A 25252-nucleotide genomic window follows, 5' to 3' on the forward strand; every position below is an offset into this window, starting at 1 on the left:
AGGCCCTCATGAATGTCCTCACTGTGTGCCTTCGTCTTTTCAGTTGTCTGCAGCTTAGCCATCTTGCCAGACCTTTGCAAAGACTTTCATGAATTTGTGGTCCATTTGACTGTACTCAGCATCTAGGACTAGGGTAGGCCAGTGCAAAAAGGACCCAAGAGTCCTGTACCTTTAACATGTGGAAGAGAAGATATCAGTTGATTCAGCTTTTCCCACATTTGCAGGTTAAGCTGCACTTCCCAAAGTGCTCTTTTCTACACAGAAGACAAACACACACACACACACACACACACACACACACACACACACACACACACTTTTCTATGTTTCCAATTCCATTAAACCAGGGATAGGGGACCTGTGGCCCCTCTCCATGTTGTTTGACCACAAATCGCACCATTCCTGACCATGCTGGCCACAGCCAATGAGAATGAGAGGCCACTGGTTTCCCACTCTTGCTCTAAATGCACATCTGTAAATGAAACCAAAATGAAACGTAAACGAAATGAAACTAGAAGTCTTAAAGGGAAGATTGGCCCTTTGAAAAGACTGCCTGGGAAACCAAAACACTCAGTGCAGTGCTTCAGCTCTAGAAGAAATGCCATGCACCTGTCATTTTGTCATCTATCCATTACTCTGTCTGTCATTTCCAAATGCATAAGTCCTCTGAAATTTCCAGGGAATGCTCATTTTTGGGAAAGGCTGGCCCCTTCCTCTCTGGATTTTAATATGGTTTGCAGCATCTCCTTTTCACAAGCAATATGCACTGAATTTGTTCCCCACTTGGACTTGACTTTGCATAACAGGCATCAACACTAAAGCCCCCAGAATTTATAGACTTCCTCTTGGACCCTGTTTGGATTGTGTCTTGGAATTCAGATCCTAGGAAGCAAATGTGCTTGAGCCAGTTTTCATCCTCTCGTCTTTGCGACTGTTTATGCTATTACAGGATCCTATTACGACGTAATCCCACCTGCTGTTAGAGAGGTTATGTTTAATAGAAACTTTGTGCAGAAAAATAAATTGAATGCACTGAAAAGAAACACTCACCTAAAGCTTGCAGGACGGCACAAGTGGAAGAAAACATTAATAAATGTCAAGCAGGGGCTGGATAGCAAATCAAATATTGTACAAGCAAGATAAATTGAAGAGCCACTTTGTCATCCAGGGCCCAGTGAAGTGGTCCAGCTTCCTTCCCATAGTTACTTAGCCAGATGGAAAGAGCGGTTTAAGTTTTCAGAGACATTTTACAATGGCTTGTGCTCCAGGTGAAGCAAGTGGAAAGTGGAGCACGTGGTATACAGGCTTGGCCAAGCCTCTCACTGTTCTTCTTGACTTCCAGCAGGACTGCTTGTCCTTTGAACCGCACACATCAAGAGTCACAAAGCTGAGCAGATGTGGCTTCCCTCGCTATTGTAGTAGCTGCCACCACACAGGTGCCATGACAATGAGAGAAACCGCTTCTGAGGGACATGTTGCCAGCCCAACTTCTTCAAAGCATCACTGGCTTCATATAAGGAAATAAATTTGTTAAGCAAAGAGGTTTATAGGCTTCTGTGAAGGTGAATGGAGACAACAAGGGTGCTTTACCACCATTTCCAAGTAACCCAGCTGGTTACCTTGGGCCTATTCAAAACTCTGTTTGTCCTGCCACTTTCCCCCAAGGAAAACGCATGGTCTCCTGCTGAATCAGAACAAACAGCAGTCAGGTTTGCCACAGATTGCCATTTGTTCCAATTTAGCACTAAAGAGTGCATATCCTGGGGGAAAGCGGCCAGGTAAAGGCAACACTGCTTGGACACTGCCTAGAAAGCGCAGAGCAAGCAGAAAGCTGCTCAAACCCATGGTTTCTATGTATGGGACAAGCAGAAGTGTGGACGAGCCCCTTGTCTTGCTGAGCAGTGAGGAAAATCATGCAAGTCTCCAAGTTCCTTAGATTCCTATAAGAGGCAGGCCGTGGGATGAGAGCCCTTGCTCTGTCACTGTTTTGGTTGCCTTCCAGTTAGTGGTGCATGGCTGTACGAAGCAAGGAACATTTTTGTAGCAGGAGCTGCATCTCGCACCTTCTAGAACTCTAAAATACCTGGGGAGGATCCATGGTTGGGGAAGGGCTGCAGCTCAGGGGTAGAACAGCTGCTTTGCATGCAGAAGGTCCCTGGTTCAATCAATGGCAACTCCAGGCAGGGCCAGGAAAGCAGGGGGGCCCATGTTTGAAGCCTCCAAGGAGTAGCTGCCAGTCAGTGTAGACTACGCTGAGCTAGGGGGACACAGTATAAGGCACTTTCCTATACAAAATGGCTCCTTGCTTCACACGGGCACTTCCCACAAGCTGGAAGGTGACAGAAAGAGGGATGGAGCTCATGTATTTGTCCCCGCTTCCTCCCCTCCACATACCCAGTGTGTTTGCTTCCCTGTTGGTAATGCCTGCACAAGGCTATTGTCTTTACCACTTGGCAGGATGACGCAGTTCAGCAGCTTGCCAAGTGATCACATAGCACTTATTAACTTCCTCTGGTTTCTAAGCAGTTGCCCACAGCAACCCTCACTCCCTGCCTAGTGCAGGGGGGGGGGTTAACCTATTATCTTTCCGATGTTGTTGGACTTTGGCTCCCATCAACCCTGGCCACTGGCCATTCTGCTGGGACTGATGGAAGCTGGAGTCCAACAACCCTGTCCTGGAGAGAGCTCATGTTCAGCTGGCACCACATGCCATGTTTTGAGGCCTGAACGGAGTTTTCTCCATCCCTCCCTCATGCAACTTGGTCACTTCTTTTCTGTCTTCTTTCTGTGTCAAGGGTGCACACATTATCCATTTCTGCACAGCCATGGAATATAGTACTTAGCTCAGAGTTCATAAAATAGAGCATTTTAGATTCCATTTAAACACACACACAGAGAGAGAGAGAGAGAGAGAGAGAGAGAGCTTTTTTAAAAAATGTTTAGGGGTTCTCTCATTTTCCTACTCATATTGAAATACTGCCCCTCAATGAGGCCAAGCTTAGATTCACAAAATGTTTAGGGGTATGCGCCCCACTGCATCCCGCCCAGAAAAAAAGTGCTGCACACACACACACACACACGGTTTCTTGTTTCCATGGCTAGATAGAGTGTGCAAAAGTATGTGGCAAATCCCTGATAAAACTCTTGGCAGACAGAGTGAAAACTTAGTAGGATTTACAATTATCAGAAGGGGCGGGAGGGGAAGTTTGAATGCCTCTCCCACAGCTCTTAACAGCATCACCCCCCCCTTGATGACCCACAGGAAAAAAAGAGAGCAAAATAAGTACAGTGGTACCTCGGGTTACAGACACTTCAGGTTACAGACACTTCTGGTTACAGACTCCACTAACCCAGAAATAGTACCTCAGGTTAAGAACTTTGCTTCAGGATGAGAACAGAAATCATGCTTTGGCGGCGCAGCAGCTAAAGTGGTGCCTCAGGTTAAGAACAGTTTCAGGTTAAGAACGGACCTCCAGAATGAATTAAGTTCTTAATCTGAGGTACCACTGTACGAAAACTGGCTTCAGTAAGACTGGTTATAACCTGCAAGCAGAGAAGCTGAAATCTTGACTGTTTTAGCTCAGAGCCTCATAGATGGCGTTGCCTACCTCCTGCTGAAATTTGTTGCAGAATGTAGATGCACTCAGTTATGTTGTGGGGGCTACCAAGATGGTCAATCCACTAAGTATCACTTCCCCCTTATCTATGCAACTGACTTTATTTTAAATATACACAAATATTTAAAAGGTATCACATGACTGGAGCCCTCTTCAGACTCAGATGGAAAACTAATAATACAATGGGGTTGCAAGGCCACACTTTTGACTCACACCCACTTGACTTTGTAGCTTGTGGTGACTTCCTTAATCTAGATTGCCACAACAGCTACCTGAAAGATGCTATTAGTTTCACAGAGAAAACATTCAGGTACCACACACACACACACCTCAGTGTTTTCCCCATTGCAGAGTTAAAAGCAGTTTCAAGAGGAGAGGTTTAATTGAGAAGAGTGTAGCTTCTTTCCCAAGCACCACATCCCTGATCTTCAAAGTAGCCTGCTAATTAGTTCCATACATATCTAAAGTAGGGAGAACCTGATCCCAGGTCTCCAGCATCTTACCTAGTTTATCCCCAAATGAGGATCCTAAGACAGGCTCCCCCCTCCCCACCCCAAACCATCACCACCACTTGGGGTTGATTTCTAGAGCCTCTGGAATTTACATGCATCAAATCCTGCAGGAGGCAAAAGACTCAGGAAGTTTTAAACAAGACCTGTCCTTTCATATGAACCAGGATTGCATTTGCAGTTCCAGAGACTAGGATAAGATGACAAGGTCCATCAATCCACATGATTTGAGGGAATAAACTGATAACCAGCTGGCGCTGGGAAGAAATATTCCTCTCAGCTAGAGTAGCAGTGCACTGCTCATTTCCACAGAAGGATTTATTCTTTCCCCTGATCCAGCATCACATCTTACCTTTCAGTGGAGAGGAGACTGTCAAGTTTGGATAGGTAGTTTATGAGCCACTTGTTATATGGTTTCCCAGGACAAAGACATTACTGGGACAATAGACAGCAGCTGACCATGTTAGTGAGTCCCATTGAGTTCAACTGGGAAAACTTAAGCATATGCTTATTCAGCTTTATTACATTTCTACCCCAGTTTTCCACTAAGGGGTCCAGGGTAGCTTACATGTTCATCGCCCCTCTCCATCCCATCTTCAGTACAACAACCCTACGCAGGGGCAGCACATCCTGTTTTACCACTTGGGATAAAACAGGAAGTGTCACTCCACCCAGCTGCCGCCCCCCTGTCCTCCCACCTCCATCTCTGGCAGAGAAGCAACGCCAGCATCGGCACTGGTTTCTGGTGAGATTTTGTGCACTCCATGAGATCTTGTGAGATCTTGCCAGAAACAAGTTTCTCCACCAGTGCTGATTCTTTGCTGGCGGTGGAGGTAGCAGGGTGGGCAGGGTACCTGTGGCAGCACCACCTCAGGGGCGTCTACCGCCTGAGATGGCTGCTTCACCCCATCTCATTGTTGGGATGGGCCTAACCCCATGAGATAAGTTGAGGTGAAAGACAGTGAATGGTCCAAGGCATTCAGTGAGCTTTGTGGCTGAGAGAGGCTTCAAAGCTTAGTACCCCAGTCTTTAGTTCAACATTCTAACTCAGGTTGGTCAGCCTTGAGATGATTGCATAGAAGATGATTGATACAATAACAGCCACCTATGGCCCTCCAGCTGTTGAATGATTCCAACTCCCATCAGTTCCAGCCAGCATGACCAATGGTCCTCCCAGCTGTACAACATCCCCATCCCTGCCGTGTTTGAAACTCCCATTGTTCTAGGTGCATTTTGATAAGTTGCTGTTTTTCAATCCCATCATTGATGGGGGAATTTTCTGCTAAGAACAGATGAGGTGGCTCATGTGCCATTTGCAAAGAGATAGTTCACCAGAATCCACAAGGAATGATTAAATTCTCATTTGCTTTTATTTAATAATGATGGGCCAGATTCAACTCACCTGGTGCGCTGGGAGAAGCCAGCAAGGACTCCTACTAGCACAAAAGGACTTATGCCCACTCCTCCTCCTGCATGCCCCCACCTCCTCAAAATTCACTCTGGAGGGTCTGGAAAAACCCACCTGCCCCACCTTGAACAGCGCATGGCTGGAAGGAAAGTGGAGATAATTCCATCTGGAAATCAGAAAAGATGGTGCTAATAGAATGATTGTATCAGTTTGACACTGAATTCCATGCAACGTATTTACCATCTGGGTTACCTAATGTTCTACTAATAGCAGTTAGCAACTGAGTATTTTCATATCACCAGAAAACTCTCTCTCTCACACACACATTCATTTTTCATCTTCATCCATTGCCCTTGGCAGCTGTTCCACAGGCACAAATCTTTGAAAGTAGGGATGACTAACTTGTGGGACTCCAAATGATCCTGGACTCCAGTTCACATCGGCCGCAGCCAGCATAGCTGAGGTTCAGGGATGACAGGAGCCTAATAACATCTGGAGGTCCACAAATTTCCCAGCCTGCTATAGCATCCCATTAGATATTTGGCCAAACTGCAGTGATGACCACCTCTAGCATCTGGCTACTTATGTATCATTAAAGCTCATGTGTTGGCAGGGGACGGGACTTTCCTAGTCCAGCTTGCTGACAAAGCAATGGATTGGGATGCTCATGCAAATGTCTGTGTTTCAATGGTTTCTCCAGCCCAAATCCAAGACTACTGATGGAATAAAAGAGGTGCTATGTGAACAGTGTATCCTTGGCTTCATATTGTCAAATCACTCTTCCGAAAACTGGCTGCTAGAATTGATTCTAAGGCTGCAGGAAGCAGAGATGCTTGCCTTCCATCGCATCATTTTCATCGAGCCAAAGTGTTTCGGTATAGTCCTTTGGCAGAGGTACGGGGTGAATTTCTGCAGATATATAAAAATATTTAATATGGCTGTTAAGAGTGTGCCAGTTCTGTCACTGATTTTTGTCAGTGGATGCAGGCCAGGTCGCACTGAAACCCTGCCACAAAAACTTAAGTTATGCAGAATTAAAAGCATCACGTATCCTCAGCTTTCTGGGAAGAAGCTAACAATAGAGTCGCTTTTTTTCTTAGGCGTGGCTTTCTGCACGGTTGCAAAAGAACATGCTCCCTACAGGATGTTGTGCTACAGACCCAAAAGTTCACAGAGGTAGTATATAAATCCCTGCTAGAGGAGAAGGGCATATTTTTTTTCCTTGCTCCAATCATGCACCACAGTTTCAGAGTTGACAGGTTGAAGAACGAAAGGCGCACAACTAGTGAACAGATCTCATGGCTACAAATGAAGCTTCTGACCTTTCAAAGTGTTTGACTCTTCACGTCACCCCAAGGTGAGTAATGAGAATATATCACTCTGCTCTGCTGTGATTTGTTACGGTTTGATTTGTGGCTTTTGTAGATTCATTGGGAGTTCATATCTTCATCCTTCCTGAAACACTAGAACTCAAGAACAGGGGTAGGCTTGCCAAAAACTGGAACAGAAAGATTTGCAGAAATACCTTGCTTTCTGGGATGTTAAAAAAGATAAATGATCAGTAACTGAGCTGTGTGTGCCTATCTTCCTCCCGACACTCCTGAGACTTAAAAAACATTCACATAACAACATGTAAGAACATTTTGCTGAAGCAAGAGAAGTATAAGGCAGTACTGCAGTTCTTATGTTTTCTGTCAAGGATCACAGAATTGTAGAGTTGGAAGGCACCATAGTCCAGCCCCCTGCAATGTAGGAATTGTCAGTGTTTGTAAAAAAAGAGAAAGGGTTCTGACCTCCCTTTGTCACCTCAGCCTGGTCCTTGGACCCTTGTCGGCATAAAAGAGTCCATGAGAAGAGTATCCTTGCAGAGTAATTTCTGCTTTTATTCTTTAAAGTCTTTCTGCAAAAGCGACTGACCAACTGTACATACATCAACACTACCAGCTTTGACTAACTAACCAACCAACCAACCAACCAACCCAACAACAAACTAACATTTTTCACTCTATATAGACAACCCGGTGCAGGCCGCTGACTCATGCTGACCCAGCTTTTTAAGCATTAAAGAAACAGCAGCCAACTTTTAGCCATGACAGGAATCTTTTGCCCAACACAGGGCTCGAACTCACAACCCTGAGATTAAGAGTCTGGTGTTCTACTGACTAAGTTATCTCAGTCATTTACGGTAGTTTTTGTTCAGATCTCAGATATTGATCGCCATCTCTACTTTAAAAAGGAAAACTCTTATCTATTTACTTACATTTATATCCCATTTTTTGAGAAACCATTGAGCCCAAGGCAGTGTTCACGTGGTTCCCTGACAGTTGCTACATCATCTCCAAAACTCTCTGCCAAGGCTCCTGTGCTTAACAATGGGCTCTCATTTCTGTGGTGAAGCAGTGATCGGGTGGTACCTTAAATAGTATCAAGTTTCATATTCTTGCTTCATTCTTTTACCTTTTGAGTCACTATGGCATGGAAGGCCTCTCCAAGCTCCTGGAATAGTTGATGGGGCCCGTGTTTGCATTGAAAGCTGCCCTCAGGCTTACACTGACTAGTAGGCTTTAAGCTGCTGCCTCTTCCCTACTGCCATTAGCCAAAGAAACAAATCCGAGTATCTCTCCAGGCTGTCTGCAAAGGGCTCTGCTTACCATGGCTCTCCTTTACTCTCTGGTGTGAGGCCCTGAGAACTCCAGAGACATATCTGTCATGCCACTACAGGTAGCTTTCTGGTCCACCTTTTCAAACCAGCAACACTTCAGAGGAGCTTCTCTCATTTGATGGCAACATCTCCTCTTTTGGGAAGAAAACCAGTGCACAAAGGAAGGCAAGCAAGCAGAGCTGGACCAAGGCATATTGTTATCCCAGGATCTGAAGAGTGCCTCTCAATTCCCTTGTAAGCCCGACCACATACTACATAAACTTCTATCTTTGTAGTCTACGTAGCAACAGCCTCCTCCCTTTTTTTATTAAGCTATGAATCATTACAAGGGAGGCTGTTTTCTGGTTTCCTGATAAAGGCCTCTTCAGGATTCCTCTGAGCAGCGCAGTCCCTGTCAAATCAAAACATAATTCAGCCCAATCTAAATAATACATCAGCGCTTGCACAGCATGGCCTCAGAACAAAATGGAAACAATGTAATTCTTTCGCTCGTGGACTAATGTGGTACTCGAAGAGTTTATGAGAAGCTGCTGTAGCAATCATGAGGAATAGGGCAGGGTTTAAACTGATAAAAATGCATTAAGCAGAAACCCCGCACATTTCCACTGCGCTGTGTTTAACGAATGTCCTCTTTCCAAGTTTCATCAGGTGTTCTGGACAGCAGAAGACAGGAAGAAGAGTCTGGAAATGATTCCAAAAGCATTAGGATGATTTTCAGCCTGGGATCTCCTCAGTTACAGATTATTGTAGGGTTTCTAATTTTGAAGTGCAGTTTTCACTTGAAAACTTGTATCAGGGTGAAACTTTTTAAAAAGAAAAATCTGAATAATTCAGTGATTAAATATGGTTTTATTTGAAATATGCCCAAAGTCCCTCTTGCAACTCTGAGTTGCTTCTGAGAGCAAACTCCTAAAGGGAACAGGAAACTGACATTTAATAAAAAGCTGAGCACTCGCATAGCCGAGATGGTCCCCACACAATTGCTGAACGTTATTACAAAGCTAAATTTCCCAATACATTATTTCCTTTGCTTGCTTGCTTGCTTTTAGAGAGAAAAATCTTGACTTCTTTTTTAATATATCCATTGATGGTTACATGATGGTGTTTCAGAAATATGGGGCTGCAACTGCAAAGTTACCATCATCAGCCAACAGAATAAAAAGTACTTCTGTTTGGCCCATATTATAACCTTTAAAATGGTAACCACTCAGTATTGCAGGGGGTTGGACTACATGACCCTTGGCTCCCTTTCCAACTCTATGATTCTGCGATTCAGCCCTCTTCTACTCTTTCCCCTGGTCAAAAGAATTCAGCATGGGTACCTGATCCCAAAAGGGCAAGGAGGACCTCCAGAGCTGTAAAATCCCATTTCCTGGCTCTACCCTTCTGCAAGAGCACCACACTTGATGGAGGAACCTGTGCAATGCTGGATTCTTGCAGATCTTGCATATCAAGCAATGGGACTTTTCAGACAGGGCAAAAACCCAATGTGAGTTGTCATGTAGCACACCAGAAACCTGAGGCTTTACTAATCGGATATACATGGGGGATAAAATTAAGCATTGCCTGGACTCAAGAAAATGGGGGGGGGGGTTAAAATAAAAAACAACGAATGCCTGTAGATCTCTCAAATATGGTGGGGGCCATTGTCTCTCCTGTGTGGTGTAGTGATTAAGAGCGGTGGACTTGTAATCTGGTGAACCGGGTTCGCGTCTCCGCTCCTCCACATGCAGCTGCTGGGTGACCTTGGGCCAGTCACACTTCTCTGAAGTCTCTCAGCCCAACTCACTTCACAGAGTATTTGTTCTGGGGGAGGAAGGGAAAGGAGAATGTTAGCCGCTTTGAGACTCCTTCAGGTAGTGATAAAGCGGGATATCAACTCCAAACTACTACTACTACTACTACTACTACTACTACTCTTCTTCTTCTTCTTCTTCTTCTTCTTCTTCTTCTTCTTCTTCTTCTTCTTCTTCTTCTTCTTCTTCTTCTTCTTCTTCTTCTTCTTCTTCTTCTTCTTCTTCTTGGCTTGGTTCATAAACCAAATGCCACCAAAAAGCATTATGTAAGGTCATATGTGTGTTATCTCTGCAATGGCCCTTTCCCATATGCAAGGCATCAATTGATGTTGCTGTTATTAAGTGATAAAGCCAATGTGCAAACAGCCCATCGTCATTGGAGATGGCGAGTGCGCTTTGATAATAATTTGAACCATGTGTCTCAGCAATAGGTTGGTAATGTAATATTAACTTCCAGAACAGAGACAGCTCATGGGGCTCATCTGAAACCCATTACAGTAGCACAGGAACTGACACAGGAGTCGTTTAGCTTGAACACTTGAGAGAGGGGCTGAAGCAAGCACATACTTGCCTTCCTCGCAGAGCATTCCTCAGGAGATTCAAGTTACAATCTATTCTCCGTCTGCATCGGTTGAGTTTTTGCATCTACGTGAGAAGTTATTCATATTGCGTGGTTCCCCGAAAGTCACCCTGGACGCTGCAGTTCTTAAAACAAATAGCAGCTAGGCTATTTCCCCCCTGTATAAATATTTTATGTTTCCAGAATGAAGCTACTACAGTTTGGATAATGTAATGCGAAGGACGCAAACTTCAATTAAGGGGGTGGAAAATAATGACTGCACTGAGTGCCTCGTTTGGACAACCATTTGAGGCGCCATAAACCGTGATTTGTGAAGTTGTGAGTGAATATTGGGGCTGGGCTCTCCTCCCCTCGCCCCTCCTCACCCCATTCTGTCACGTGCTGCCTTCGGCACAAAGATCCTGACTTTTATTAAGCAGTCCCCCCGGGGGAATTTAGGCTTAATATTGGTTAAGAAACCCTTTTGAATATTAATATTATTGTTGAAGCACCTGGTGCTCACCATCTTACTTGAACTCCTGCAGCTATATATGCATACACCCACGAGTAGAAAAGTCCAAAATAATATTCAGCGTGGGTTGTTTAATCCATAGATAGGAAATGGGGAGACAGGGGAAGAAGGCACAGAAATAAATTCACACTTGTCTTTTGCCTTAGCCTCAATGGCTGTGCTCTACCTCCGTGGTTAGAGCCAGAAAGCCTCTCAATTCCAGTTGCTGGGAATCACAGGTGCACAGAGTGCTGCTGTTCTCCTGTCCAGCTTACAGGCTTCCCACAGGCACCTGCTATGAGAACAGGATGCTGGACTTTTTGGTCCTTTGGCCTGATGCAGCAGGCTTATGTTCTTACCCCTGTAACTACTGGAAATATTTCTTCTCACCTCACCTCCTCGCAAAACGAATACAGGCAACTCCCCATTTACACGTGTCCTAGTGGCACACAACTGCCTAGAACTGCTTTACTTTGCTGTTGGATCTGATGTTAGAAGAAAATATTGAACTGGTTTCAGACCACAAGTTATGCAACCCATTTCTGTTCACTGGAAACCAGTTTCAGACTGGCATGGACGTATTTGAAGCTTTGAGCAGTAGCTATTAATATTGAACCATGCGTCATCTAGTCCTATGCTTTATTTTCTCTTACTTAATTAGCTTGCTCTTTGAAAGGAGGCTAATTTTCCGGATCAAATTCCCTTGCCTTTGTTACTTTTCAATATATATTTTATGAACATATTTATGTTGCTACTTCTCATTAGTATCCTCATTATCTCTCAAGGATTTATTTGTCAACATCTTATTTCAATAATTAAGAGCAGTTAAAAACAAACTAAAAGGCTGCTTTCTTTTTTAAAAAAACAACAACACCCCATTTTAAATCATTTTTTTCTGGCCTAGAGTCTTCACTTACAGAATGCATTTCATTTCTTTTTTTGCAGCTCAACGTTCTTATAATTGATACTGAATTTAATATTTTATATGCAGGCAGACAGCATCCCATCTCAGGGGCAAAAAGCATTTGCACTATTTGATCTGTCATTTTAAATGGGAGCGTCTGCTGGGAGTATTGGCAGTGGCTTGGACACACTGCAGAGGGTTGGAGCTGCCCTTTTGCTTAGGGAGCTCTGCCACTAGATTCTTTGCTTAGAAGGCCAGAAGTGAATTCCGTGTCATTTTTACTGAGCCAAAAGTGAGGAAGAGGTGTCACTCAGCCCAGGCATGAAAGGAAACTGATAATGTGCTAAAAGAGGACCCTGGGCAAACGGTGCGGTGCGGGGGTTTGCCATGCCGACAAGACCAAACAGAAGCTTCTTACTGAGAATAGCCATCGGCTCAACGAAAGGCAATTTACCCCGGAAAGCCCTTGTGTAGCCAAAAGCCTCCTATATCCAATAAACATTTTATCACCTCCTTCAGAGCATGTCTTCAGCATCGTATCTGTGATAGACAAGAAAGCCTTTTCAGATGATTAAAAACCCCTGGATTTATTCCTTAATGCTGCCCTTGCTCTTCTCTATCCAAGGGTAGTAGCATGTAGCTGCAGTGGGCTTTGCAATACCACTGTCTGCCTCCTAAAAATACACACCCAAATATTGTTGAATGATGGGCACACAAGACTTTAGGAATCTGTATGCCAAGCCACAATTTATGGGACGTTCTGTGTTGTAAGGAAAGGTGGTCACTGGCAGAATTCTAGGAACCCCGTGTATTTAATTGTAGAATTGCTGTGTTGTTTTAATGGGATTGTTTTATTACGTATTTTAATTATATATGTTTATATTTAATTTTTTAAAATGGGATTTATTGTGCATTTTAATTATGGATGTTTACATTTTTATGTTTGCCTAACTGGTTTTTATACTTTGGAAACCACTTAGAAGTCTATGCTGGCATTAAGCAGTGTGTGGCTAATATATATTGCTAATAACTGAGGTGACGAAAGTGGCTGGGTGACATTAATGGTTCAGTATGGTAATTTCCATTGCAAGCACTTTGACAACTAGCCTGTTGCATCCAGCTGCGGAAAGCTTAACATCATTTTCATTTAATACTCTAAACTCCCACTCCCAATTCCAGCGAACAACTTCACCTGGAAATACCATTTCTCTGCAAGCATTCTTGGTCTTTGTTGCTCTCTCTGGGTGAAAAGAGCTGAATAAGCACACCTGCGCTTTACTGATACAGCAGGTGACCACAAAAGCCACTGAAAACAACCAATTGCTTACCTGTAACTTTTGCTCTTCAAGCAGTTATCTGGTCAGACACTGCTAGTTCTTTACCTGTGTAGTACCTGGGAATCTGTCTATAGAGAAGTAGCTGTATTGACTCCTCTCGGGTACAGACCTTCATATTTCCTGTGCATGAGTCGAGGAGATGGAGGACAACCTTCACAGTTTTTTCCCTACAATGCTAGGAAAATTCCAGGGCCCAAAAAGCCACGACATCATCAGTAGGAAAGGAGGGCGACTTGTGTGACTCCCCAATGTGCTTAGCCTAGAAAGTTATAGGTAAGCAATTGGCTTTCCTTCTTTGTGCAGTTATACAATTGGTCAACTGACAAGCTAGCATACCTAGAGGTATGTGCTGAAACAGATGCTGGAGAGCAGCTTTTCCATCCAATGTACAACACTGAATGAATGTCGGAAGAGTGGCCCATATGAACATCTTGGAAAGTTGTGAGAGAGGGACTCTTTGAGAAAAAGCAAGAGACAAATGGGAGGCTTCAGAGGAACATAAGAGCATGCTGCACAGTGGCCAAACAGATGCATATAGTAAGTCCAAAAGAAGGAGCTAAGCACAACATTACTCTCCCCTCCTGCCATTTCTTCCTGCTGGCTTTCAGAGGCATGTTGCCTTCAATAGACATAGAGCATAGTCTTTATGGCTAGTAGCCACTGAAATCTTTTTGGGAAGACAGCAGAGAGGGGGTGTTTGCCTATATTTTAGTTTTGTTTTGAAGTTGTAATTTTATTTTTTCAGAATTACTGGTATCTCTTATTGTCTGTTTTCATACGATGCACTTATTGCATCTGAAGAAAATAAGAATCTCAAATATAGTTGCCAATCATTATATAAAATTTATGTTTTTCAGATGCCGCTGGAGAACTATTGGCTTGATCAGATTCATCTCCTGCACTTCTGGGCCAAGAAAGGTCTGCCCAATCATGTGATAGTCACATGATTCATGCATTGAAATGTATGGTGTGTTGTAGTCTCATTGCAGATAAATGACGTGCAGAGTTCAGTGGAGTGGGAGGCCAACCAGAAAAGACTCTGAGGTGTACCTACCTGGAGACAAAGTCAGCATTTGAAGTAAAGGTCCAGTCCTAAAGTCAAGGAAACAGCAAACCATGTGGTCAGATGATCCAGGGTTCAGGGAATCTGATGATCAAGGGTCAAGATGAGCAGGAAGCAGCACGGTAAGGCCAGGAACTACAAGCATAGTTTCCAGCATCTGACTGCTCTCTGCTTAAGGCGGCTGAAGCCAGCTGGTTCTCATTGTTGCCTTTTCCTGTGTCCTTGAAGGCTGATCAGCTGCAGGTGGAGTCGCTCCACCTTCTCTCCCTTCAGACTGCTGTTCAGCAGGTGAAGCTGACCCCTGCCCATGACATGGTGTGTCAAGTAGCTTCTTCACCCCACTCTTTCCAATGTGTGATGAATGGAGGGCTGAGAAGGGGAAGCCCAAGTGCCAAGTATTCCACACAAACTCTCAACCCAGAATGATCTGTGCATAGGCTTCCCTTTCTCAGATGCCCATGCTCAACATGTTGACACATTGCCCCTTTCTACACACAGATTCCTTTTTGCAGGATTAACACCTCAAAAGGGACTTATGTGCCTATTTTTTCTTACTCAATAATAATAATAATAATAATAATAATAATAATAATAATAATAATTTTTATTTATACCCCGCCCTCCCCAGCCAAGGCTGGGCTCAGGGCAGCTAACAAGCAATAATAAAAACAAGTTGAATGAATACAACATAAAAACAAGATTAAAATACAACATTAAAATATTGAAATATTAAAATGCAGCCTCATCACAGGAGGAGAACGGAAAAAAGAAAAAGAAAGAAGGGGAGGGAATCAAATTGGCTCCAAGCCAAAGGCCAGGTGGAACAACTCTGTCTTACAGGCCCTGCAGAAAGAAATCAGATCCTGCAGGGCCCTGGTCTCATGAGACAGAGCGTTCCACCAGGCCGGAGCCAGTGTTGAAAAGGCCCTGGCCCTGATTGAAGCTAATCTAACTTCCTTAGGGCCTGGGACCTCTAGGGTGTTGCTATTTATGGACCTTGAGGCTCTCCGTGGGGGCATACCAGGAGAAGCGGTCCCGTAGGTACGAGGGTCCTAGGCCGTGAAGGGCTTTAAAGGTCAAAACCAGCACCTTAGATGCCTTCCAGATGCTCACAACCAAATTGTAAGCCATAAATGAAGCGGGGGGGGGGGGATGCAATATTATCCCTGCAACAGAAGCACTATGTTGATAAGAGTATGCCTGGAACCTGGAACTATACCTTTATTTATTCTATGAGAGGGGAAAATAATTGCCTGGAAAGACCCTCAGTATAATTTGCCTCCTTCCAACATATATCTCTGTCCCGTTCTATCTACAGCACAGTGACACTTCCTCTAAATTTTCCAAGGATTCCATAGGGTTATCAGCAAATGGAGAAAGGCTAACTGATGGGTTGTAGTAGAAAGGGGGAATACTGTGCCCTAACAAGTGGGGCCTAAGCAGAGTATATGCCTGTCATGGGAAATCACTCTTTTCCCCAAGATGTTTTGTGTCCCCACATTTCATGCCCCTGAGCTACCCAGTTCTGTGTTACTACTAGCCTTCTAATGAAATTTTCTGATTCCTCCCAAAGCCCTCCAAAGTGGAAAGGAGGATAGCCTAGCACACATATGCATAAAGTCATACTGTCTCTCTCAGTACCGGGGTCCTTCAACCTTCCCTTTACAGACTCCTTTCACATCCCTTCCAACTATACAATTCTATGTCCGAAATGTTGCCAAACAGCTAGGCATGTTCATGGGTTTGAGAAATGTGCAAGTTCAGGTCAATCTACAACGCAGCAAGTGGAGAAAATTGTTTTTATTGATAATGGAGAGTTATAGGCAAATCATAACATAACACAGGCAATTGTGTGTGGAAGACACTAGCAACAGTAGAAAAGAAACAAAAAGCTAACTTCTATAGACAAGCCTTACAATGGGGTTGTTATATGCCAGACAGACAGTCTGAATTACATATTTTAGCAATCAGATGGACAAAAATTTCTGCTTGGAATTCTGACAGCATCTATAAGCAAAAACAAAAACAAAAAACAAACCATTCCTGTCCCACCCACAAAAGATCCCAGGAAAAGGGGATATATATCTTAGCCCCATGGGAGCTGGCTTCTAGGAACTGAACCAAATTAAGATGCTAACCTCAGTGCAAGTCAGGTGACCATGACTATTTTTTTAATTAAAAAAGAGCCTTCACTTACTGTGCTAAAGAGATTTCCCAGCTGTGTTTCCTTAAAACATTAAAGAGTCTGGACTTGCAGAGTTCATCACTTCCAAGTGTCAGCCTCATTGATAAGGCAGGGGTAATTGGTTTGGGCCAGGGACGGTCATTTCAAAATGTACTGGCATCTCACCAAGTGATTTCCATAGCAAAGGGCATTGGGCTAATTACCTGGAAATGCACATTTAAACCATTGCTTCCATATCGCTTTCAGCTTACCTGCCTTTAGCATGGCAGAAGGAGTATGTATATTATCAACAAAAATCAAAAATAAAAACAGATCCTGAAAAAGACATTTTTGTAACAGGCAGTGGGGGGAGGGCAGGGGGGGGGAGCTAAGGCTGCATTGTGAAGGTAAGTTCACAGAACAATACCTGAGGAGGTTCAAGGTGTGCTGATGTCATCCGTCTACACTGGACTTTATGGGATGCTTTCTCCACCATGCTGCTCTGCTATCTGCTTGCAGGACTTGCAGCACAGCAGTCCCTCTCTCCCCTTGTTACTCAATGATAGCAGCACTCAGGACACCAGCACACCACTTTCCACAACTACCACTGCATGGATGCTGGCCAATGAGTCCTTTCAGATATGTCCACCTTCGTAGTCTTCTGAAGAAGATTTTTCTAGGGGGCTCCTTTCTTCAATGAGCCTCTGTTCTAGTTAGAAAGCATTAACTTGAGAAGTCTAACTTGCTATAATTAGAAACCACCATTCTTGCACTTCCTTGATGGTTTGTGTTTCCTTAAAAAAATACCACAACACTCCCAAATCCTTTCCCTAAATAATCAGTTATGCCGCTTCCTCAAACATTTCCTATGTGGGAAAACATTTGCTTCCACCTTTCCCTCATAAGGCTTACAGGTTTATTGCTCTTTCCAAGTTCCATGATAATTTAAAAAATATTTTTAGGCCACCTTTCAGGGTAGAAAGTCCACTCAAGGAGACTTAAACAAATAGGAAGTAATCAAAACAACATAGGAAGCTGCCTTATGCGAAGCCAGAGCACTGGTCCACCTAGCGTGGTCTATGTTGATGCGCAGAACCTCTCCAAGGTTTTCGGACAGGGGTTTCTGCCAGCCTTACCTGGAGATGCCATTTGGAGCTGGGACCTTCAGCTTGTGAAGGATGTGCTCTGCTATGGTCCTTCCCATAATCAGTGCCAGTTCCAAACACCACAATGTACCACCTTCAAATTTTGAAAACTAATTGTTTTACTTCACCTACAGGACAGCTGTGTATGTTGCAAAGGGCGCACTGCTGGCGAGACCCCAGTTGCCAATCATCTTAATTTGCTCAGAGACCTCTGTTTAAATTAGCATATGCAAATTCGCATCATGGGCCTATGCCCTTGAAGCTTTTAAGAACCTAGAGGCGCCCCTGTATCTAACCCTCAGGGTCTGCAACTGCAGTCTGCTTCTAGCAAACAGCCTGACTGAAATGGAAGGACATCTCAAGATCTAATATGGTGTGCATTCACAGATGATTCTGGTTTTGCCACTTTATTATCATCATTCATACTACAGCATACATTATAATTATTCCTACTTGTCTAGAGCAATAACAATTCTTTCCAGTTTACTAGAAAAACTGCTCAAACCACTTGAGTTGATATATAGGTACACATCAGCAGATAAAACTCCTATTATTTGTATACAGAAAAGCTTGAGGAACAAATTATCAAAAAAGACATGACGACACTTCAAGGTCAGAAGCCAGAAGGCAAATAAAAAGCCCTTTAAAAAGAATTGTGAAGTTTAATATATTGGTCATCCCACATTGTAGTTTTTCAGGTTTCCAAAATCTCACAGAAACCGATAATGAGAGTTATGATGCTAAAGGTCTGTAGCTTGTGTCTGATACATTAGGCTCATATATGTACTAAAAATAAAATAACACTGTTCCAAAGGTTATTTATAGCGAAAGCATCTTTTACAGTTAATTAAAATTTTATTCTCAAATATATCTTGAAAGCCTAATTTTAAAAAAGCAAACTTTTATTTCCCCCCATCTTAGCTGCACTGAATGATTGAAACCTAGTTGAGGACCTTGCAGCTAAAATTAAAATATGAGCATGTTATTTCCACTTTTTACTGTGATGGCATTTTATATTCATTGTAAGCACCACGTTTTCAGTCTTGTCTTTGAGAAGATTGTTTGTCAACCCGTAGAAATAAGGTGATTGATGATTGAATAAATCATTAGGCGTGAAAAGAAGTGTGCTTGCAAAGGATGTGTCTGGGAGAAGAGACAGGTTGTCTTGGAGGCAGGACAAGCATACTGTAAAAGCAGAAGGCGACTGTTGTTTCTGGCAAAGATTCAGATCATCTTCCAAGGACTTCTTCACCGCAGGAATTTTCAAGGTAGGCCCATCCTCTGCAAGGGAAAATTCCTGTGGGTAAAAGGGAAATAGGAAAGCATGGCATGAATTCTAGGAAAGTCGCCAGTTTAGGTTCTCTGACAGGGATGGGGAACCTGTGGTGAACCTTCAGATGCTGGACTAGAACTCCCAACATGCCTGGCCACCAGCCATGCTGCCGGCTGGTGGTGATGGGACTTAGTAGGTTCTATGGATTCAGGAGAGAAACCAGAGTTCAAACCATGTGTTTCTTGGGAACTCAGTACTATTAAATTCTGCAGAAAAGCAGTCATTTCATAACTTGTGGTGGTTGCTCTGCTAGAGGAGCTGGGCTAGAGGAGGAGGATGACCAAATATCATCTGACAGACCCAGGATATATTCCACTGCGAGTGTTTTGTGGCTACTATAATGTTACTGGGTTACAAACCATTTGTAAATTTATTGTTTCCACAGGTGTTGTTATTTACAGTAGCTGTCTGTACCAATACATCATCCTTGACACAAGCCTTGTTGGTTACCTTTATGACAATTCACTCACCATCTGTGGTGTGTGATAAAGGGAATATTTTGCTGCATACCATATTAACTGTAAGTTATAACCACTGCTTAAAAAAAGACAGTGGGTTTGGTTATTTGGAGCTTCCTTAGAGGGTAAAGATACAGCATTATGTCCTCTGTCAAAAATGTGCATTAGAGTCCATGCGAATGGTGTGCAAGTATATTCACGTACTCTAAAGGAGAAATTGTGCCGAGTAGAGGATTTGACTTCTGAGCATCTTGCCTTTCTGCCTCTTCGACACTATATTTAAAACTCCTGACGAGAGTGTCTTCTCTTACAATAACCAACCTATAAAATCTACCTCCCCTGAGACTTAAATACACGCACACACATCACCTTCTTATCTTGCTTAGATCTTTCCGTCTGATCACTAGCCAAAACCCTGGACCAAAAATGACTTAAGAGAAACAGAAATAAGTTGAACATGCAGTTGGAACATGCTAGGGTCTAGCAGGTCCCCACTGCAAGCTAAAGAATGCGTATTACATTGTGGTTCTATCCTTCCTAACCCCTTTAAAGAAAGAAGACAGCATTCTCAGCCCAGCAGATGTCTTTGACAGAGATTAAAATTTAACCCATGGGTAGCTCCATGAAAAACGGGTTTTCAAAACCTCTGTGTTCTGAAGGATGCTCCTGAGATGATTGACACAAAGAGCTTGTTAAATTTTCAGTCAACCTCCTGCTTCCTGCAAGGGCAGGACTGTCAGTTCTAGATACAGAGACGTTCCATCTATTCACAGAGCAGGTAAAAACACAGATAACAACCATGTAAGGTTTCTGTGACACTGCTCCCCATTAGTCTTTCCCACCCATGGCTCAACGAAGGTTTAGGGGCTTTCCCTGCTGGGACTATGCAACATTTCCTAAAAGGATGTTGGATTCAGGGTGTGCCAATACCAAGTCCTGCCAGCAAGTTCTGAACTAGGATAGATTTTTTTACTTAAGAGCTAACACCTACATATTCAAGCGTTATTTTTGGACATAACTCAGAGGTCAATGTTCTTTCTTTGGTCCAAAAGAACACCGGCAATTCCTTGAGCTCATCATTATGAGGCAGAGACACAGCTATCCACAACTTCTGGAAATCTGAATTTGCTACACGTCTCCAATATCTGCATGCTGGACATAATTATTAGACTAGAACTGTAGGGCTGGAAAGGACTGTGAGCATCATCTAATACAGTGGTACCTCGGAAGTTGAACGGAATCCTTTCCGGAAGTCCATTCAACTTCCAAAACATTCAGAAACCAAGCCGCAGCTTCCGATTGGCTTCCGGGTTTGCGGCGTTCGGGAGCCAAAACGTTCAACTTGCAAGGTGTTTGGGATCCAAGGTATGACTGTACAACCCTCTACAATGCAGGAATATGCAACTAGCCCATTTGGGGATTGAACCAGCGACCTTGGCGTTATAAGCACCACGCTCTAACCAACCCAGCTAACCGGCAACTGCAACGTAACCCCATGGGATTTAAAGGATATTGTTTTGACTTCTATACAAATGCCTTGATGTTTCATGTGATTTCCACTTTCCATCTGATTCTGCCCAATGCATGCTTCTAAAAAGCCCTTGCTACAGCTTTGCATTTGCCCACTTCCTACTTTGCAATGGCCACATTGTATCGAGCTATCTAGCAAGGACCTAAGCAGCAAGTTTGAAATTATTTATTTTGATGGCTTGCTGAAGTCAGGAAAATAATACCCTCTTTTAAATGCTGTTGCAGAAAAGAGTCAATTTTCATTTTAGTTAGCGACGATCAGGATCTATTCCTAGATTTGCTGAATAAAGATTTAATCATTAATTCCGTGGCGGAAGCAGAGGCATCACAACACTGGAGTAAAAGCAGGCAGGCTTAGACAGATCTTCTCTGCATTGTGGATTCTCCCTTCTTCCCCTAATCCAAGGTGTCTTGTCTCAATATCATTGGACCGTCACTAAACACCTCACTGTGTTCTTCACAATGCAGAAGCTCAGCACCCTAGTCTGGAAAGCTGGGAGTATATAATTTATTTTTTTGTTTTTGGAGCACTTGGTCTTAGTCTCAAGCAGAAAGAAGCACAGCAGGAAAGTCAAAGCAGATTGTGGATGTTGGGAGAGAGAGGGATGAGAAACCTAATAAAACCAGTCCCATAAATTTAGGCCAAGCAAAGGTTTCTAGGAAACAAGATCCGAGTTGGTGGAGACGAGACAAGGCGAGCCACACCATGCATAAAAAGCAAATCCTCAGAGCTGATCTCCACCCCTTCTGTCATTCCAAGCATATCTATATGAAAGTGTTTTGTGAGCAATCGGGAAACGGTGCGACCCTGGAGAAATAATTAAGAAATGCGCTCTACTGGCTGGTGGCATCTGTCCCGAAAGGGAACAAAGTGTCTTTTGTGAAGCCTTCTCCGCAGGAAAAAAAAAAGCCTCCTAGAGTTTGAACAGCATCCACAGCCTCCCCTGGAATTAAACCCAAAGCAAAGCTTTATTGTTCCCTTTCACTTTGACTGCCGCGTGTGGGGGTGAAAAATCCCAAGAGGTTTTAAAATATTACTGATAGGCTAGGCTTGGCTGCTTTCTCCCCAGGACATGAATCAACTTTATTGCGAAAAACAAAAAGCCATTAGTGTTATTGAGGCACAGACAGTGTCGGTGAATATACGCAGGGGTGAAAGGGTAAACAAATACTTTCAGCAGCATGAAGATACGCTTCTGCTGTTTTAAAAATGGACAGAAAAGGGATATTTTAAAGAATTGCCCAGAAAGTAGTGTAGCAAAAATTTCAGGCATGAACAAAATCTTAAGAGGTAAAAGATATGAGGTATGCCACTTAAATGTCCTGAATCTCAGGTTTCAAGGGAGGGATGGATTCTGGTCCCAATTCTTGCATTATTTTGGGATCCTTCGCATATGACAGTTCCTCTTAGTAGATTAGATCCTGTCAGTCAGATTCTCAAGTGCCCTAAGCAACGAACAAGCTTCACTGCTTTCAAGACAAGAGACTGGAGGAGAGGTTATAAAAAATAAAGTCTGCCGCAGGTAAGCCGTGCTTACATGTCATAGCAGAAGGCAACTCCATTGCATAAAAGAATGCAAATATTATTACTACTACTATTAATATTACCCATGGAGTTTGCTTGGCAGGGATAATATGAGGGCACAAGGAGAAGGGGATGACAGAGGATGAGATGGTTGGACAGTGTTCTCGAAGCTACCAACATGAGTTTGACCAAACTGCAGGAGGCAGTGGAAGACAGGAGTGCCTGGCGTGCTTTGGGTCACGAAGAGTCGGACACGACTAAATGACTAAACAACAACAACTATTAATATTATTACTTATTAATAAACACTCTCAACATGTCTCAATCACAAGTAGATAAAAATGGAGTACTTTTTCCTAACAGATCTGAAAAGACTATATCTGAGATATAAAAGTAGATTCCTTATGGGACAAGTTAGAAACAACTTTAGTCCAATTGATTTCAATGGTAAGTAAGTTCAATTAACTCAATTTCAATCCAATTCATCACCTTCCTGATTTGATCCCATAATGCTCTCTGACCGTGAAACACATTGGTTCTGTTGCTCTACAACAGCAAACATAATAAAAGACCTTTACAACTTTGGGGATTTTCTCATCTCTTTGGTTGCCTGTGAATTGGTCAGTACTCCTGTTTCTCAGCTGATGTGACCCCAAAAATATCTCTGCGATATTTCCCTAACATTATGGAAGCATCAAACACATTACTTTGACTTTTTAAAGACTTGTTTTCCTGGCCACAGGACAGATCACAACATGTTCTTGTCTCAATTTATCCTAATGATCTTGTGGATTAGATTAGGCAGAGAGATAATGACTTGCTCAAGGCAACCCACAGAAAGCTTCTTGGCTCAGAGAGATATGAATTCTGACCTCCTACTACTCAAACCATATCTCTAACACTTACCAGGACCGCACCATACATTGTGTGCCTGTATTATAAAGTTGTAGCTGCTAGATAAAAAAATACCTGCACCATGTCCTCAGAAGCTCAACAACCTTTGCTGATTCAACAGGGTCCATTGGCAGGCGAAGGATCGTCATCGTTGTATCGCCTATTCCTTTGGCGAGGACTTGGTGAAGGGAGAGAGTCAGCCCTAAATGGGGGGGGGGGGGAGAGAATAAACAGAGAAGTTTTCAGACTTGCCTTTAAACCTGTGAATTACAGTAGGAAAAGGGATTATTACTGCATGTGATGTCAAGGCCTATGGTGTCCACACATTCACACCAGAAGTATGAATACCTAGCTCATAGAGTTAGGCTGATGTAAGGTATATTCAAAATGACATCAAGAACTTCCCATCAAAGGCAAGGTGATGGCCATTAAATGGCTAAGCAATGCTTAGCTCCAAGAACACACATGCACCATATTCCAACCCAACAAAGATGGTGCTTTCAGTAGTTGCATTCACTGTTCTTCTACAACTTCCGCAGCCTCAGTGAGGGAGGAATACGGCCGCTTACTGCTATTGCTAAAAAGAAAACATCCCTTGTCTTAAATACTACTAGCCTCCCAAGTTAGACCAAGAGCTGGCAGCTGTTCTGCAGTGATTAAAGGATTCACTCATCTTCTAGTGCCTTGCCTTGGCTGTGCATTACACAAAGTTTTTTATGCTATTATCACATAGCTCAGTCCCACTAGTTTTAAGGATTCCATTAAGTTAAAGGATTCTTTAAAATCCTCAATTCATTTTTAATCTTAAACCATTGATCTCTCTCTGTTTATTTCTTAACACTTCTTCCTAAACAAGGTAAATCTTTATGAAACACCTTGAAAAGGTTCAGCTCAAACAGAAAATGATGGTTAAAGACATTCCACGTCAGGCTATTCATTCATTTAGGCCTAGGCTGGAGTCCCCAGAAAGCCACTGCCAATCAGAATACACAATACTGATCTCTCCCACCACTTGCTACTAAATCCTTTAAAGTGGAGACGGCAGGAACTGAACCTGGGGCTTTCCGTATGCAAAGCACGCCTTCTAACCCTCAGCCAACCACAGTTTGCCAAGATATTCATACTCATGGAACAATGGTTTGCTTAAGGTTTCAAAGCAAAACAGGAGCAATCCTTGACTGCAAATCCTGGCCTTTTCTGCACAACTATAGTTTATGCAAACCACAGTATACAGAACAAGTATATCAGTCTGAAGTATAAATAGGATCTAAAATCAGATAACAATTGGGGGGGGTCATGCAATCTATGAACCTGTTTTCCCCCACTGTGAAAGTGTGTTAGGCAGACTAACAGTATGTTATACCTTGAGCACAAACTGGTGTCTTGGTTCAATGAATTGTGTTTGCGGGTGGAAAGGAAGGAACACAGCTCACCCAAGTAGGTCAGGATTTGCAGCTGGAACAGCCAATTAACACATCTGTTTTTTTCAGGTTAGCCTTAAGGAGAGAGGGGGGGACAAAGTTTGTGCAGACTGAGAAAAAGCCTCTCACAGTAATTAAGTGAATTGGGGTTGAATAAACTAATACGCAGAATCAATGAAGATAATGAGAAGATGAGATGGGAGTTAACAGAGCAGGCAATAAAACTGAAGCAGATGTGGAGAGGAGGCAGTATCTAAGCATGTTGTAGACATAAGCAAGAGGAAAATGAGGAGCACCTTTCCCACCCAATGCAAGGAATCTGGTTAAATCTATACACATCTGTGAATACAAAATCTGCCTTTCTCATGAGACATCCGCTTGTGTCATGACCTGCCGTGCTCCAGCTGTGAACAGCT

General features: G+C 43.2%; 1 protein-coding gene across 1 annotated transcript in view; it reads right to left on the reverse strand.

The window, feature by feature from the left end:
• Positions 1-16151: 16151 nt before the first annotated feature.
• TRIM44 (tripartite motif containing 44) overlaps positions 16152-25252 on the reverse strand; it is a 92432-nt gene continuing 83331 nt past the window's right edge. The window contains exons 5-6 of the mRNA XM_081892100.1: positions 23491-23617; positions 16152-18972 (exon numbers count right to left, since the gene is read on the reverse strand). Coding sequence (XP_081748226.1) covers positions 23530-23617 — 88 coding nt within the window. The 3' untranslated portion in view covers positions 16152-18972; positions 23491-23529. The remainder of the gene's footprint in view (positions 18973-23490; positions 23618-25252) is intronic.

Source organism: Podarcis melisellensis, assembly GCF_964234715.1.
Source record: "Podarcis melisellensis genome assembly, chromosome: 1".
NCBI classification, from domain to species: domain Eukaryota; kingdom Metazoa; phylum Chordata; class Lepidosauria; order Squamata; family Lacertidae; genus Podarcis; species Podarcis melisellensis.